This window comes from Danio rerio, chromosome 24, assembly GCF_052040795.2.
Source record: "Danio rerio strain M-AB ecotype USA chromosome 24, GRCz13ab, whole genome shotgun sequence".
Taxonomy (NCBI): domain Eukaryota; kingdom Metazoa; phylum Chordata; class Actinopteri; order Cypriniformes; family Danionidae; genus Danio; species Danio rerio.
In genome coordinates, this window is record NC_141044.1 from 28586668 (window position 1) to 28605732 (window position 19065).

General features: G+C 39.8%; 1 protein-coding gene and 1 long non-coding RNA gene across 2 annotated transcripts in view; one reads left to right on the top strand and one right to left on the bottom strand.

The window, feature by feature from the left end:
* Nucleotides 1-243: 243 nt before the first annotated feature.
* On the bottom strand, nt 244-17593 carry ptchd1 (patched domain containing 1). Its single transcript, XM_087309691.1, has 4 exons — nt 17012-17593; nt 15859-16333; nt 11814-12477; nt 244-6195 (listed from the first exon to the last, which is right to left on the bottom strand). The coding sequence occupies exons 2-4, from the start codon at nt 16204-16206 to the stop codon at nt 4544-4546; spliced, it is 2664 nt and encodes an 887-aa protein (XP_087165817.1). The 5' UTR covers nt 16207-16333; nt 17012-17593; the 3' UTR covers nt 244-4543.
* Nucleotides 15699-19065, top strand: part of LOC137489247 (uncharacterized) — a 35918-nt gene continuing 32551 nt past the window's right edge. Inside the window, exon 1 of the long non-coding RNA XR_015525111.1 lies at nt 15699-16354. This is a non-coding gene — a long non-coding RNA (uncharacterized LOC137489247). The remainder of the gene's footprint in view (nt 16355-19065) is intronic.

A 19065-nucleotide genomic window follows, 5' to 3' on the forward strand; every position in this document is an offset into this window, starting at 1 on the left:
TACAAACTCGTTTACAAGAAGTAATTGATAAATGCTAAATTGATAAATGATAAATGAAAAAAATGTAAACCCACATGAGGAAGAATAAATTAGGTACATTTAACGTCTACTTGTCATAAAAATGTTATGAACACTAGATGGCAGCATTCTGCTAAACTGAAATGGAGCATAACAATTTATCCTAATAATAATAATAATAATAATAACAATAATAAAAATAATAATAACACAAACAAATGATGATTTAAATTCACCCTCTTTTATTTTAATTCTTCTGAAATTTATAGAAACAAACTTAAAAAAAACAACAACAATCATCTCCAGAGGCATATCAGTCAGGTAGAATGCATGTACTGTAAGCTAAATTTGTGTATGTGTGCAAACCAGTGTGGGTGTAGCATATATTTTTTTCACTCATTCTTCCCACTGGCTTTGACATCTTCAAAGGGCCTTGTGCCAATACTGCTTCACAGCAATCACATTTGGACTGAATATAATAGTGGAGGTGTTATACAAACAAAATAAAATGATGTAAGCCTGAGTGAATCTGTATGAAGGCAGAGGTATGTGAACAACTTTGCATTGAATGTTCAAATCCAGCAGTTTTGACAAGTCAAGGAGGACAAATAAGAGACCATATTAGACATGAACTTTTAAGCTTCATTTATAAAATGAAGATCATTCTAGGTTCATGATATTTCTCTTTAAGGGCACACACTTTCAAGTACAGTCAAGTACAGATAACAGAAACATTTCACCCACAAAAAAGAAGAAAAAAAAAAAACCCGCACTGCTGACTATGAAGACTATGAAGATAGATGGATATACTGATTAAATTGAATTAAAGGGATAATTTTCCCACCCTTTTTTGATCAAAACCTATTTCAGTTTCTTTCTACAAAAATATATTTATTCTGAAAAATGCTGTTTGCTGGCACCCACTGACAGATCCATTGAATTTTTTTTTATTTTCCTACTATTAAAGTTGATGGGTGCTGGCCATAGACTTATACACTAGATATTGCATGCATCAATAGCGCCGCCATATTAGTACAGTGCTCCCAGAACAAAATCCTTCAACCGCACTTGTCAAGACTAAAGCCAATCTGAAGATGCTGGACTTTTGAGCTGGGTACGGGTTTAGATAAAGCATAAAGGCAGAGCATTTTATAGGTAAGATTTCGTTTTTTTACTATTTTTATTAGTTACAATCTTTTGTGCTAAACAAATCATGTTATTGATGATAATACAGTCACTTACTGCACCAACCATAAGGCAAAGTAGCCCCAACCTGCACTAAATTCTAGGCTTATGCTAGTTTTGTTAAAAAAAATCAGCAAACAATGTAAATAAAATATGACAACAACCAAGCAGGCACACAGCATCATATGACGTTAATATTAGGTTAGATTTAGGTCATGACATCAGGTGAACAAAATTCAATGTCTAGCCAGCGTCTAAGGACAACGTTATTTTGATGTCCAATAACGACGTCAAATTACATTGATATTTGGTTGATTTGTTGTGTTGGAAAGTGACCAAAATTCAACGTCTGATAGATGTCATAGTGATAACGTCCACACAACGTCAAGGTGTAACATGATTAGACGTTGATATCGGGTTGATTTTACGTTGGATGTTGGACATTGACATGGGCCTGATGTCGGGTTCTGATGTCAACCTGATTTTCATTTCCAATCACCATCCAACGTCCCCACGACAGTGGGGTACAACGTCAATATGACGTCATATTGACATCCTGTGCCTGCAGGAAAGATTCTGCGCTACCAGAAACTTCAATTATTATTAATGTTAGTTTTTGAAGTAACTTATAAGGGTGTCTGATAACAGTGCCTGCACCTCAATTTAATATTATAATTTTCATACCATTTAGATGAAAAAGGTAGATTTGCACATTGAGACGAAGGAATATCACACGAGTCATTCATAATGGAGATTCATTCATAAAGGAATTGCTCCCTCCGTTAGGATTAGAAGTGGAAAGGGGGTGTGTTTCAGGACATGGATTAGATCAAATTTAACATTGAGGGAGGATAATACATTTCCGTGCACATAAACACATGCTCATTGTCAGCAATGCCTGTGTGATCACTTATCCAGTAATAGAGAAAAGTCATGTAAAATTTGAATTTTCATAATTTAAAAAATATTTGCATACTGAACACCAGGAAAACTCCCAATCATAGATATATGTATATGTGTTTATATCTATGGCTCCAGATGGCCAGCCCTCCACTACACCTTGGTCCCACATTTATTTCAATGGAGCGCTACCCTGTACTAAAATGGTGGCTGTATTGACACATTCCTTCCAATCGACAACAACAACGTAGGCGACATCTGATGTAAATATCTATAGGTGTTAGCAACCAACATTTTCCAAAATATCTTCTTCTGTGTTCAACAGAAGAAAGCAAATAATAAATGTTGAAGCCACATGAGGGAGAGTAAATGGTAAGGTACATTTTGGGGTAAACTATCCCTTTAATTATTAAGGTTTTATAAGACGTTCTTGGAAAAGACTGATGTTCTTATTCCATTAGCAAACTTAATATTTTGCTCACTTGTGCTTTAAATTAAAAACTAAAAAATAATAAAACTGATTTATTCTTTGAAAACAAGCTTTAATATATTATGCTGTTTTTCGTATCGTGCAAATCTATCTTAATTTAAGAAAACTTAGATAAATAAACATATGAATTAAGTATAAATGATTTGGGCCTGTCAAAATAGTGCTGAACAAAAAGCATGAATTGATGTGTTTCAGAGTTTTTCAGAAATTACCAAGAGGCCTATTTACAGCACTGTTCTGAGATCAGACAGCTGTCTGAACACTCACATTACATCAGTCAAAGTTTCTGTTGGGTTGCTGATCTGGGGTCACTCAGAGATCGTAAAAGACTTTAATTAAATTGTTGAGAGAATCTTTCAGAGCACTATCCTTAGATTAGTCAGAGAGAGTATTGAGTACTGGCTACTGCACGGAGATCAGTAAGATCAGCTGTGAGAGGCTTTAGCATGGTAAATATATATGGGCTGATTTAATTAACCATATAGGTGTGGGAATATCTCCAGATGATTGCAGGCTGAAGTGCTACTTAGGAAGAGAATGGAGTAGGTGAGCTCTAGTGGTCAAGTAGATGGGCAATGATCAAAAACTATTTTGCAGATGCCAGATTATAATTGCGAAAGTATCCGATCATGTGTATGTATTTTCCCTTTTCTTGGTCTTTATATTTGTAGCTATAATCAGCACCAATTCACAAGCTGCCAAACACATAATAAATGTCATTGTCGCAGTCCACATGTTTAAAAAAAGAGACTCTTTCTCCACACAAATACAGTCTGTTAAACCTCTTGACTGATTTGACATCAGTTGCTTTTGGCTTAGAGGAGAATTTGAAAAGTAGATTTGATCGCCAGATGCTCCTTTCCCTTGCTCTATTTCTGCCCCAGGTCTCTTTATCTTTCTCTCTCTCTTTTTTTACAGAGGGCAAAGGAGGGTGAAAACGAAGGGACTCTAGCTCATGCATATTGATGAAGAGCATTGTCTGTGACAAGGTGATTTTCAGCATTTTTAGAGACAAACAGAATAAGCAAGGAGAAGCAGGCATGAATCCTTCAAAGAATATACTCTCCACTGTGACTTAATTGGTAAGTGATGCTCTAATTGAAATCAAACATGCACTATGCAACTCAATTGTGAGTATGAATTACCCTGAAAGAATTTCACATCATACCAACCTGTCTGCAGAGGCTTGCTGCTTCTGTGTATCTCTAAAGCTCATCCCCACCCCCTTCTGTCCTTCACTTTCTCCAATCCATTTTTTTCTCTTTTTACGTTCTATTTAAAAAGACCAGTCATAAATGTCTCCAACACATTGGTCATTGTGGGGGAGGTGGCTTTCATCTTATCTGGGAGTTTGAAAAGATACTATCACTATATCCCATAATCCCACAAATATACGGTGTTACCAAACCTTTTGGAGGAGGTGACACTGGGTGTATCAAAGTCATGGCTATCAGCAGGTACAAATATGGCTGCTTGGCCCCTGAATTTATTTGTATGGTTCTTGGGGCATCAGAAGTCTCTATCTATGCCTTGACAGAGCAATAGCTTGTTACAGTTTCCGCTTTACTGCTGCTGTAATACTGCAGACCAGAGGAGCCCTCCCTCTGTGATTATCTGCAACTGTTCAGCAGTGTGGTTCATCTGGCCTTCCTCGCTCTCATTTGAGCTGCAGCAAAACCTGCATAAGGCTTTTGCCATCACAATGATACATCTCAGCATCAATAACTCAATCTTTAACTTGTCAACTGCATTTATGATCAAACAAAAGCCTTGTTTAACATGTAGGCTTGTACCTGTTATGCTTAAGTACACTTGTAAAGTACTTAAAAGTCATCTTTGCCCATAAACTTCAAAGCCCAGCTTTCACAGGTCTCTTTCCATCGCCCCCTGGGGGTGTTTTGGCTTTTCCTTTCTTGTACATCCTTATCTGCCTCCCTTTTAGGCATGCGGTCAGACAGTGGTAATCTGATCAACCACACGAGTGCTGTCCACCATCTCCACACACTCAATTTCTTCCCTGTTTTCTGCAGCATTTTTTCTTTCTCGCCGTTTTTTCTTGGAGGGAGGCAGGAAAGTGAGCAGGACAGGAAGAATGGCCAAACAGTGGAAGGCTGTGATTATGGCGGTGAGAAAGAGGCACCTAAAGAGCGTTCGGGTGAGGTTTGAGGGCACGGCTGCAAGAGGAAGCAAAGCTGCCCCGTAACACAAGTAACTCTGCAAGGCAGGGACCCCATGTTGCTCCAGAGCCAGTTTCACCCAGCGTGTTCGAGTGGATTCACGGCCTAGAGCAAATGCTGATACCAGTGGAGCACTGGAGTCCACAGCATAGTTCACCCCGTAGATCAAACACAGTACTGAGACGCAGTCCAACTCTACCCGCCAGAGCGTCATGAAACCAACCAGTCCAAACTCAACCGAGGCTACTGTCACAGTCAACCAAGCATTCACCAGTGGGTCAGCTGCCAAGAAGGTGGAAAAGAAAAGCAGAAAGAGAGCAGCGATGCAAGAGTTCTTCAGCGGTGCTCCAACTGATGAGGCATATCGGTCCATATACACAAAGGATGGATTGAAGATGATGAATTTTACCCTGGAGGTCAATGACAGTTTCCTCAGTGTGTCCAGTAGGATAGACATCTCCTCTCGTTTGTTTTCAGTTGTTTTAGCAATGAGAAACATACGTGAGGCCACCACGTCAAATTCCCCATCTGATCGTTTGGCAAAGATGATATCATCTGTGAAATGCACGTATCGGGGTTGACGCAGAAAGCCAGAGCGCAGGCGCTCTGTAAAGTTGCTGCGGGACAGGCTAGTAGTGATGTTCAGCCCATGAAGATAGTTAAGGTAACTCTCGAACCAGGAAATGCGTTCAAAACCTTTAATGTACTCTAGTAGGTCCTCTTGCACACTGGTGTTCCAGTACTCAATCGACTCATAGATGTAGAAGCCGATCACAGGACTGTAACTACTGAAATACCGCTGTTGGGCACGAGTATAAGCTATAGTGCTTGTTTCTGTGGCAACCACATTACTAAGATCTGACCCTTCGCTGACCTGAAGGTAGCCCATGAGGGCAAAGGAAACATAGACTAAGTAGAAAAGAACCACGAATGGTTTGACATAGGTATTAGTGATCCAGTCACAGTAGTACCGCTTCATAAAGGCTACCAGTAGGTGGCTTTCATAAGCACACAGGGGTCCTGCTTCCGTGGCCTCCTCGTTGTAATGTGTGTACATAAGAAAGCGGTACCATGCTGGCTTCTGCTGCAGCAGCTCGGGCTTCGGTACACGCCTGCAGAACAAACTGTGACGATAGTTGTTTTCCAGGTATCCAGCGAACACCAGGTTGGAGCCATAGAAGGTGAGGATGTAGAGGTAGTTGAAGAGGACTGAGATACAGGCGTTCTGACAGAAGAGTCGCACAGCTTCAATGTTTGTGAATGGACTGGCTCCGATGCCAAAGGTGACTACATGCAGGGCTGTGCTAGCTGTGAAGGGCAGCATACAGTCAGAGAACACAGCAGCAACTCGCTCCTTCACATGCTGGTCCTCGCGGGTCCGTCGCCAAGACGACAGCATCTCAAATGTGCCAAACAAGCCATGACCTACAAGAGATGAAGAGAGAAAATATGTCTTTCAGTGATTTATGAAGATTAAACGAAAAACGTGATGTGAACTGGTCTAAGCATAGCTTAGAATGATTTTGGCAGGCAACTCTTTCAACTGACATAAATGGCTGCTGGGAAAAAAGGAGACGTAAATAATTTAACAAAACGGTGACAAGACAGTCATTCTGCAGCTGTACCGCAACAATATATGTGATAGAAAAATAGATGCTCTCTTTAGCCTTCTGACACTGATTTTTTCAATCGTTTAATGCACAATGGAATACAAGGCATTAATTGCACATTGATCAATGAAATTCTTGTCAGCCTATACATTCGTGCTAGAGACTATAGAAAATCACATTTCCTTAATATACAGCTCATCAGAATCAGCAATGCAATTTACTAGAAAATCTATCAAAATAAAGAAAATATTCAGTCTTGAATGCTGGGCAAAAAAAAAAGCCTCTTGGCCATCACCACCTCTATTTACAGAGCGCAGTCTAACTATAGCCCACTCTCTCCTCCTCCATCTTCCCAGCTGATGAATTTGCAGCTAAATAAATCTCAGTCACACTCACACACGATAGCCACATGTCATGTAAAATTGATCTGATGAAAGGAGAAAGCCTTCTGGATGTAAGGAAGGCTGACAGCCCCTGTAGCCTTGGGACCTTGTAGAAGCACAGAAGCCCAAGACATTAGGCAAACTGGGTCAGCCTAGTTTTAGGAGTTGACATAAAGGAAGCTTAGAACTAAACATTGGTGTCATAGAACTAAACATAAAGTCAGGATCTAAATGAAGCTCTGCAACATATATTTAGTCATGCTTAACACATGCATTCACCTCATGCGGGTATTTTTTTCAGATTGAATGTAATTTCCTCTCTAGGTTTTTGCATCACTTGCTCGTGCAGGCAGAGTGAGCAGATGGCTCTCACCTACAGAGTTGCCACGGCATCAGTGACTCATCATTCATGACGGAGGTTCCCTCAGTCAGATAATACCAGCACTGCCTCTCACACAGACTTGGGATGTGTGCCCGACTCAATATCTAGCAGTCACCAAACAGCACTGACCCGAGGTCACCGCCTCCCTGACTGGATACAAATGTGGGGATTTTTCCGCAGAGCTAAAAGTCTCAAATTAAACTAATGGAGCGGTAAGAGAGGAGTGTTGCTAAACAGAACAATCAAGAGTAAACAAAGTGAGAGTAACTAATTTATATTCTCTGGCTGTTCTCTCACACTTTCTCTGCCACAGTTGTTTTTCTCTTTATTAAAAGAGTAGACTATTTCACTTCCTCTCATCTCTAAACAGAGAGTTCCAGGCGACTCACCCAGCAGGCACAGGATATCAACATGACGTCAGATTGACATTGTACCCCAACATCGTGGGACATTGCATGTAGTTTCAAAATGAAAATCGGGTTGCCATCAGGCCGACGTAAATGTCCAACGTCGGACAGACATTGCATTATAGTTACTTTCCATTGCAAGCTAAAAGCAACAAAATATCAACGTCTAATGATGTTACAGCTTGATGCTGAGTGGACGTTACCACCAGGCATGGGCAAAAGTACATTGAAATGTATTAAAATAGTTAAAATAAAATACCAAGTTTATTTATAGACAAATTTCGAGAGGATCACGTTCTTATGATTGTTCTTAGCTGTTCCAGCATCAGCTCAGGATCGATTATCCTATCAGATGATTCCTAACTCACTATAAATAACCAGTTGAAGAACAACCCCCACCCAACCCTACTTTCCCTCCTTTTCAAACGGGCGACATAGCAGCCCAGTGATTAGCACTGTTGCCTCACAGCAAGAATGCCTCTGGTTTAAGTCCCTACTAAACCAGGCAACATTTCTGTGCGGAGTTTCACTTGTTCTTCCTGTGCTCGTGTGGGTTTTCCTTGGGTTCTCTGGTTTCCTTCCACAGTCCAAATAACACGGACCCTAAGTAAATTTAACTCACAAAATTGAAACCATAGTCAAGCTCTCAGCAAGTACACGTCTTCTCAGTCATCCATATCCGTCACTTAGCTACAAATAGGCCAGGGGGAATCATCGAGATCTACCTGCACTCAAACTCCCCTCTCGCCCTGCAAACGGGAGGGAGCCCAGGGCTTGAGGATCTAATAAGCTCAGGGCTCTCTCCTGGGACAGCATGCCAAACAAGCTTTATTATCAATCATCAGCTAAGTGTGAACTCTTGAAACTACAAAACACAGCAGCCACAACACAAGTCACAAGTAGCATCATAAAATACTGTATTTTGTATTTTAAAAATTCTCCAAAATACTTTTACAAGGTAGCATGACATTTCTTTGCAAATCTCCCATCAATTAGACCTATTCGATCAATCCTTCCCCATTAAATTGACTTGTAAACAAAAAAAAAGTGAAGTAAACAATGTTTGAGAGCAAATGTGGCCAGAAAAATTGCCATCATCTCTGTACAATGATTATTCAAACTCTTAATAATTTAAAAGGGTGTGAAATAAAAAGTGAATTTAAATTTTTGTTCACATAATTTTTCAGAAATCGAGTTTTATTTTTTTGCTATTGAATTCTTCAATACTCAACGTAAAACTGTATTAGTTTTTTATTATTAAATATTTGTGTTTCATTTGTTGTGACATCCTAGGACTTATATCTTTCCTCTTCATAAACTGATCTGGACCTTTTGATCAACTACTGGCATTTGAAATAGCCAATGAAGTGCTACTGTAAAGCAGGTCGCACACCAGAAGCGCCGCGCAGCGCCATGCATTTTAGAATTCTAAACATGGGTTTCTATCAGGATACACACACCGGCACCGCAAGTCGGCGGCTGTCGGCGGCGCCCGTCCACGGCTCAGGACGCAGTTCATTGTTTAGCCGCGCCACAGAGCGCCATCTGATTAGTTTCATGTTAAATATCATTCGAATGTGCGCGTCTGGTGTGCGATACTTTAAACTGTCATGTGCGCAGCGCCGAGCGGCGCTTCTGGTGTGCGACCTGCTTAAGACTTATTTTATGTTGTTTGTTTTAACAACAAACATTTGGCATCAGCAATCCATCCAAAACTATTATTATTTGTACAGTATTCTCTTTCTCCTTAGATTTTTTCAATTCTTCTTTCAATGGAAGAGTCAATAACATCCAACCCATCTGAGGCCACATATTTATGATGTCATCATGTTGACTTCTTACAAAGTATTTTACAGTATTTAAAAAATAAATGACTCTAAAGTATTTTCATACAAAATATTCAGACATTTTCATCCGCCCTGTCAAATACAAATGACAAAATACTATTTTCTAGAAAAATACGTATTTGACATATATGTATCATAAATACTGCCCATCCCTGGTTACAACTATGATAGACGTTAGATTTTAGTTGCCATACCTGACGAAGAAATGTTAGTATTTGAAGACAGTATGACGTGGGTTTTAGATGTTGGCTTGACGTTGGATTTTGCTAATTTTCTAACATTACTTAAAGTCAACAAATTAACTACGCCATTTCACGTCATTATTGGGCTTTAAAAAAAATGTTTTCCTTAGATGCTGACAACCTAAATCTAACCTATGATTAACATCTTATGACATTTTGTGTCTGCTGGGCAGTATGCGCATCCTTTATCAGACGAACATCTTCACCCATCTCCCAAGACACAGTACAGTCTCTTTCTCTTTATAAACACGACATTAATCATAGCAATTATGTCCTATGATATCTCCTCCTCCTATCTTTCCATTATCATCAGAGGACTGTCAGATGGTCTCAGTTGACAGCTAATATCCTTGTAATGGAATTTGTTTTAAATAAAAGGCCAGTGGCTTACAGAGATAAGGCTTATTGTTTTGTCTGACATCCGTCATGTCGTACATATTGCTTGGTGCTCTTCTCTGAACCTTGTTCAACCCAGTATGAGCAACATGCAATGACATTTACATGAAGCGACACTGGGTGGTTCTTGCAAGTTCTGCTTTATTCTAAGAAAATCCTCTGCAGGAGAGCTTTGCTGTCACTCTTGCGACGCAATTGGAAACCAGCAGGGTGAATTTAGAGGTAGCTGACATAGAGAGGCACAATTGCCATGGTAAGGATTGAACTGTAGTGTTATAAGAAGGACAGCAATGTCACTGTTCTCAAGATAGAAATACAATAGTAATTTTGTGGAGTGGGTGGCATGGGGGTCAGTCTAAACGCATTGTCTCTCAGCCCTCTTGTCTTCAAGCCTTTCTTCTCCATTTTTTTTGCTTCTCATTTCTCTGTCTTGCGCTCCAGCCTGTTATTTTCACAACAGAAGCCTCCTCCCACACGTGGCACTAATTGCTGTGTGTAAGAGATGGCCAACAGGAGCGAGCTAGATGGATGTGATCTGTCAGGATGCATGCATGTGTGTTGGTAATTAGTTGCAAGAAATCTGCTTGTGTAAATCTGTTCCACAGGGACACAGCTGATTCACCAGAATGGCTCATGGACAAAAGAAAGAATTGGAATTCCTCTAAAGGCTGTCTTTAGGGCTCTGTTAGGAGTTTCTTTGATGTCGAGCAGTTCATTTTTAATGATACACCTTGACAAAGGGCAGCTCAGAGCTTCACGGTCAGCCAAACGGTGTACTCGTTTAACCTGACAGGCTGTAAAACTACAAGCAGTCAGAGTATGGAGGATCAAAAGGATGCAATGAGTATGCAAAAAACGATGGTGACTCGTGATTCAAGAGAAAAGAGCACATTGGAAGGATGCATATACACTTCCATTGAAAAGTTTGGGGCTAAAGTGTTTTATCTTTTGAAAGAAACATATGCTTTCCTTCTTTTCAAGAGTTCACACTTAAATAATGCTCGATTATGATAGCAGGTTTGGTTTGCTGAGCTCAGAGCCCAAGGTTCCCGCCTGGTCAATGAGCATTAAGAGGGATATGAGATCAAGTATTTCTCAAGAGCCCCCCAGTTAGTTTTTTTTACCAATACTTTAGTTAATATGGTGGTTCTAATTGATTCAGTATGTATACGAAAAGTGCTTGTAACTCTTATTATAATTAGCTTATGTACATGTTTTTAGATTGTGGGAGGAAACCGAATATGCGGAGAAAACCCATGCAAACATGGCGAGAACATGCAAACTCCGTGCAGAGAATACCAATTAGCTCAATTTGAACTTGAACCATTGGCCCTCCCGCTGCGAGGCAGCAGTGCCAGCCATTGAGCCACCGTGTCGCCCGATCATAGAATTAAGGAGGGGGAAGATGGGGAGATTTTCCAAAGGGAAGATAGGGAATGAATTTTAGGATATTTATAGTAGTTTTGGAATGATCTGATAGGCTAGCTAATGATTAGCAATAAGGATCAGCTGTAGTTGATCATATCACGTGCTCCTCTCGAAATTAGTTTGTGAAACTTCGCTTCTGAAGAAAGTGATGAAGACTTGTAAGATTTGTAACAAAAAAATCTGTTAAAGAATTCTAATTATCTAAGAGAAAACGCAAAGAATATTAAGCAGTACTGAATTGTTGATCAAATATGCATAAGAGGCTCTGTTTACAAACATTTAAACCCCAAACTTTTGAAAGGCAGTGGTCATTTTTGCATAATGCAAGACAGAAGAGTATAATCTCACCTAACATGACAAAAGGGATCCCCAGGTACGTTGAGTTGTATTTCCCTCCAGTGAGGTTTAAGATGCCAGCAGAGGTGAGTGTGGCAAGGCTGACGGTCACCAGAGCCAGCAGACCCAGCCAGGGCTTTGTACGCACACAGTCTCGCATTGAACAGCACAGCATGGCCAGCGAGAGACACACAGCCAGGCTGAAGAGCAGCGGCCGCTCTGATACCCGACTGGTTCTTTGAAAGTCCCTCTGAAGGGAAGAGGAGGTGAAGGGGTGTAAACTAAGCTCCGGATGAGCCTTTCCAAAGTTCTCCAGCTCCCTGCAAAACAGCAGCTCCCAGCTGGCCGCAACCACTTCATTCAATGGACTGACCGCCTGCAGGTAGTATGTGAGTTGAAGGGCTCGAGCAGAGCGCACCCCGTCTCTCCCTCCGCTTGCCAGGACTCCACCCAGTTGGTGACCAATATAGGCCTCCCGTCCATCTTTGAGCTTGGTGATGGGATAACGCAGAGGGGGTACTGAATGGTTGGATGCCCGCGCCGATCTCATCTCTTCCAGAACCCGCAGGATGTCGTCCACAATGCAGCTCTTGCTCTCATCCAGCAGACAGAGGTGGGCAAATGTGTAGTTAAATCCCAGCATAGGAACCTGGATCTGAGTGATGGTGTTGTGAAGCTTGGGGTGGAAAAAAGAGGCACAGAAAGTATTTATTTCACTAAGGTAAATTCAAACTAAATTAATGATTAGTAATTAATGATGATTAATTAATGACTATTTAAATGTTTAAAGTTTTTTTTTAAAGAAACTTTTTGTGTTTGCCAAGGGAGTATTTCATTGGTCAGGAATAGAAGGAATAGTCAGAATATTTCATTCATTAATTCATTTTCCTTCGGCTTAGTCCCTTTATTCATCAGGGGTTGCCAGGGGTTGCCATTCAGCTGCCCAGTACTGGGAAAATCCATACACACTCATTCACACACATGCACTACTGCCAATTTAGTTTATTCTATTCACCTACAGCGCATGTCTTTGGACTGTGGGGGAAACCCCAAAGAACACAGGGAGAACATGCAAACTACACACAGAAATACGCACTGACCCAGCCAAGGCTCAAGCCAGCAACTTTCTTGTTGTGAGTCAATCATGCTACCCACTGTGCCAGCATAATGCTGGAATCTGTTCAGACTTGTTTTAAATGAAAAACTGTGACCTATAGGCAAATAACAAACTCATTTCCTCAGTCAGATTTTGTCCATTTGAATATTTAAAAATGTAGTTTATCTTAAAGACTTTTACAGCTTTTGTATATTTTCACAACTTGACAGCGTAGTGAAAAATGTCACAAATGAGCAGCAAAATTCTGACGTTAAGTTCTGACGCCAACCGATTTTCATTTCCAAACAAAATGCGACACTTCTATGATGCTGAGGTACAACGTCAATCTAACGTCGAGTTGACGTCTTGTGCCTGCTGGGTGTTTAAGGCCATTGCAGTCATCATACAGTCTCATCAGTGACATGCATCTAAACAGTCTCTGAGTCAATGCATGTTTGGCCATCTTCTTGGACAATTTTAATACTTACAAACAGTTTGCTGCAGTTATAAATCGCCCATGTCTTGAGGTAGGTCATTATGATGCAAATTACTTTCTGATTTTTCTAATCCCCATAGATAAGAAAAATAAAGTAGTGGAGTAAAGGTACCGATACTGCTCTTAAAATATACTAAAGAGAAAGTAAAAGTACACATTTTTTTAAATACTAAGTAAATTACAGAAAAAAGAAAAAAAAAACTACTCATTTACAGCAACATACTCAATTTGAGTATTTGTAATTTGTTACTTTACACCACTGGTGATCATCAACATTTCTTTGTATTTAGTTTAACCAGAAAGCGTGTTGCTGAATGTGCCAGCAGTTTACTTCCTGCTTTAATGCACTTCAAGACAAATGCAATATAAAAGGAAAACTTTTTAAACTTTCTTCCACACCACCCATGCGAGAGGAGGATTGATTGTCCTCTGAGGTCAGTCTCTCTGCGTTGTTAATGTCAGACTGATTAGACCGTGTCAGACTCAGATCACCGGGGGAGGTTGCCTCCTTCAATGCTCCTTCGGTCTCCTCAAGAAGCAAAGAAATGTCAGACACACACCAATCAGACCTTAATTGCTCAAGCTTGATAATTGACCCTCCGTTGGAGACTAAAGCATGACATCTGCATGCCCACAATCTCTGACCTATGTGGATGTGCTTTATGCAAAGGAAACAAAAGGCTTCAAAAATGTAGTGTATATATATATATATATATATATATATATATATATATATATATATATATATATATATATATATATATATATATATATATATATATATATATATATATATATATATATATATATATATATATATATATATGTATATTTAAATAGAGAGAGTCACTGATTCGGGCCTCGGATGAGTCTGTTGGCATTTCTATGTGGAGTTTGCATGTTTTCCCCATGTTCGCATAGCTTTCCTCCGGGTGCTCCGGTTTTCCCCAGAAGTCCAAAGACATGCGCTATTGGTGAATTGGGTAAGCTAAATTGACCGTCGTGTATGTGTGTGAATGAGTGTGTATGGGTGTTTCCCAGTGATGGGTTGCAGCTGGAAGAGCATTCGCTGCATTAAACATATGCTGTATAAGTTGGTGATTTGTTCTGCTGTGGCAACCCCTGATGAATAAAGGGACTAAGCCAAAAGAAGCTGAGCGAATGATACACTTTATGGTATATATGCTTTTCACATTGCAGTTGACTCTATTAAACCTCTTTCCCAAAGGTGGTCTATTGCTGTGATACAGTGAACCTGTTGTTTTATGGTGCAGAAAGAATATAAAGAAGGTTCTATTTCTGGAAAATACAATGCTACTTGAATATTAAAAAGATGTGCTTACTGCCCACAGCTTGGGCTTAGTTCGATTAGCTTAGGAAAATTGAAATGAATGTTTGACTTAGAAAGGATGAGTCTAAAGGCACATGAAGCAAGTACTTTGCATTTAGTAATAAAGTGTCTACGCTTGCAAAATGTCAATCTGAAATGTGAAGCCAAGATTTTGCATAAAAAGAGGTGAGGCGCTTGTTTGCTTTTTGCCTGCAGTTAATATTTCTTGGAAGTACAGTGTTAGCAGAAGTTGCCAGCAACATATTTCATGTTGGTGGTGTCTGGGGGAGTGAGTTTTGAAGCTGGATTGGGAAGCTGTTTTACAGGATGATAAAGTAGGCCACAAGCTGAAATATTTTCATTGCATGAATTATTTCCACTCTAAAAAAATACATATATATGTGATCCGTTGAGACAGCTTTCCTTGAAATCCACTTATTATCATAGCACTATTCCATATAGAACATGCACACACAAAAACTGTAAATCAGATAAAAACGAAAACTTATTAATTAAAATATGTTTATATGCAAATAGGGTTTATTTTGCATTTTAAATATTGAGAAATCTAGCACTTGAGTGTTGGATGATCACATTGTTTGATCAAATTGAAGTCACTGTCAGAAAGAAACTTTCCATGTTTACACTTGACATTGTAGACAAAAATAAACAAATATTTTGTTAACTGCAATGAATTTCTTAATAGGAGCTTAAACTGCAAATCATAATGGCAAAATATTTTGTACAATTTTTGTAATGACTACTGTTGAGGGCAAAACATTTAAGCATAACCTAAATCTGTCAAAAAATTTAATACAAAAAATATATTTAAAACACTTTTAAAATTCATGACATCTGATCCAGTGACTTCTGTAAAAAATCTTTAAAGAACAATGAATGACTTTAATATTACATAACGCACGCGCGCGCGCACACTCGCACACACACACGTCTGAAAGAGTTGGAAAACTAGATACCAAACAGGATACTGAAATATCACAAAACTATATACGCTCCATGCAGGATAGTGCCTCTGAACTTGCCCAAAGTAGCTAAATGAAAAACATATTGATTCATGGAGTTCTGACAACGTTTTAAGATCGTTTTTGTAAAACAAAGCATTTTTGTTTCTTACCTTTAAGACTGAGTTGACGTGATGAGGGTCCAACACGCTCCCCCTGCGCGAAGTCACGATGACCCGGCCATATCTCCCGGGTGTTTGCAGGTCCGAGTAAAGCGTGTGTTTGGACCGGTTCACTGGGAACAAACTATCCACCAAGTTCCCCTCGATCTTCGCCAGGCTGTGTTTGGGAGCTAACAGGTACTCCACGTTTTCCTCAATGCGGTATCTGCTGAAGCTCGCGCCCAGCAGGATTGAGATCAGCACGGGCGCTGAGGCGAAAAACACCGGGTGATTGGCGACGAAGTGGCCCAGTTTGTGGAATGACGTCCTGAGCCCTTCGTGCAACACTTGTCGCAACATCCTAGAATGCAGCAACAGCGCAAGGGCGATGAACCAACATCAGCATCAGAGATTCGGAGCATCAGTGTTCAACCCACGCAGCTGGATCACTGAAATGATGAAGCGTAGCGCTGAATCTCATCAGGTCCTGCTAGGTCAGAGACACTTGGTTAGTACTGTATTTACTTCAAAGGAAACAAAGTCAGATTTAAATTACACTGGACAGTTGTGGGTGTTTTTATGCATTTGCAATGCCATGGTGCGAAATACTCAAAGACTTTTCAGAGGGCACGACTTTTTCTTTTTGTCAGTAGGCTAATTATGGGGCGCAGTCAGCGCAAGCCAGCCTAGGTTACAATTTGCTACCCTTTTAATAAAAAGACATCTAATCTAAACGCTAAAATAGTGTATGATATGTAAATCGACAATGAAGTTGTCAGTTTTGAGGCTATGATTAATGTTCCCACATCGAGGACCAAAACGTTGCTATGGTTATTTTCGGACCACCGTGAAAACGCATGTTTGCGGACCTGCAGTTTATTTCAGCTGAATTTGAGAAATGTATGTGCTGATGTAAATAACGCATGCTTTTAAAACCCATCCAACAATTGCTCTGAGTTGCATTGGGGTTCAAGCTTTGATCATGGGGTCAACATCAGCTCTCACATTATTCACACCCTTTGCAATAATGGTCACTTTTTAAGGGTCATATATTCTTAGACTTTAGCGCAAAATAAAACAACAATGTTAAACCAGCCTGATGAGATGAAAAATGTAAACCCACTGATTTAAACTGTTATTTTATGACAGGGAAAGAAATTATTACCAGTCACGTCTTTGCAGTTTCATGTCATCTGAGAGACCCAATTTCCATAAATACGTCGTTGATCCTAGTGCCAGAGATGATATGCTCATGTCTTGTAATAGAAGCGAATCACTTTTCTCTTTGGATATCTCCACAGCTTCTTTGATATGATGAATCCAGTAGGTACAGATCGGTGTATTTTAACAGTGAACTGGTCATACTTACAAACAGTTCCAAATGCGCAAATACAGTTTTGTGTATTCCATTATCTATGAGGTGTGTGGCATTGATCCATAGTAATCCCGCACCGCGCCCAGCACGACCGCTATCCGCTGTTACCAGTCTGAAAACACGAATGTCCACCACCGACCCGCGGTGCAGAATGCGAGGGGCTCCGCGCAGCTCCAGCCCTTTCACTTGTGTGCATTTCCTTCCCGAGTTAAAGCATTTGTTATTGCGCGGAGCACAACACAGCTCCACATACAAAACAGCACAAATTAGCCCGATGCGGCACTTAATTGCTCAGTTACGAAGCAGATTCTGAAGTTCCAGTTTCTCGAGGAGCCGGCCGGTGAATGCCGGTGTTGCCCCCACCCCCACTACGGCTTATCACGGGAGTGGGGGTTTTAGAAAGACGAATGGAAAGCTTTTCTGATTGGTTTGTTACAAGAGATAATAACACACATTAAGGCAGCGATTATATGTGACGGAATGTTTTTTGCGTGCCAGCAACATGTTTTAAAATGACGTCTTTAGAAACTATTTGCATTTACTAGGATTTACTATGCTGATTTATTTACACGTATTATTGTACACGAGGACAGACACAGAATATTTTATGTGATTAGGTGACTGAGCATTTAACATGGATTTACTATGATGGAATAATACCCTATACGTGGGATATTTCCGATGACTCTTTAAAGGCAATTTGGTAAAAGGTAAAATGTTCTCTTAAGAACTGACAGATGAAAGGTTTGGTGGAAACCAACAAGTATCTTTAACCAAATGCAATAGAATAACTATTCTGGGTTCCCAAAGAACCTCAACATTTTTTAACAGAGCCATTTGGTGTAAGAATCAGAATCTTTGTCAATGTACAAAATACAACGAAATTTACATATGCCCTTCCCTTCAGATCAGTCCTATTTATCTAAAACTACAACAATAATAAGAAGATATAAAAAGGTAAAATGGCAACAATAATTAATCATTAAAGGAGTAACAATACAATACTAAAAGTGTGTATGATGTGCGTATAAAGTGGCAAGTGCATTTTCTAGCAGCAAGTTAAAAAATGAGCAGGATTTAAACGATTTTGGCCAGAAACACATTCAATTTAATGTCCATTCATTATTGCAACTGCCCTTGAATATGTACTTTTTTTTAGTCTGTTTGTTTTGACACCCTTTCCATCACACAAATGTTTTTTTTGGACATTCTTGGAACCACCTTTCATCAAGTCTTTAAAACTGGAGCATTTAACATAATCGTTTTGCATTCTCTCAGGAAATTTTTATTGAACAATAAATAACAATTTGAGTGTTGAGCATTTTAACAAACTAAAGGATCTTTTTCCAATAAAAAAGAGTCATTTGTGCAATGCAGAGGTTCTATTGTTTTTAAAGAGAACATTGCACATCTTTATTCCAACATTTGACGTGGAACAACAGGTTGCAAATATGAAGTAAACTACATTTAACACTTGCTCACACTGGACGTTGATCCCACACCCAAGTCTTTCAGATGGGAGCAAGTGCTCTGAAATTGAAGTCCAGTTTCAGCACCTTGGACAGAGATGAATGAAGTTCCACTCCAGTACTTTGGTGTTTTTGGATGATTCAGAAAACCTTTGAAGGTGGAATAGTAATCTATTACGTCAATATGCTTGAAAGTTTACCATGAGCCTTTCCTTTTGATGTGCTTTTGATATTTTTGGCACTTTTTCAATTACCCATCTTTTCTCTGAAATCGACTCAATTTTTACAGCTTGCATCCTCTTATATTGAGCGGGAAGTTCAATCAGGGCCAGGGTTAAACGGTCCCTTCTCTCTGAATTCCTCAGACAGACAGAC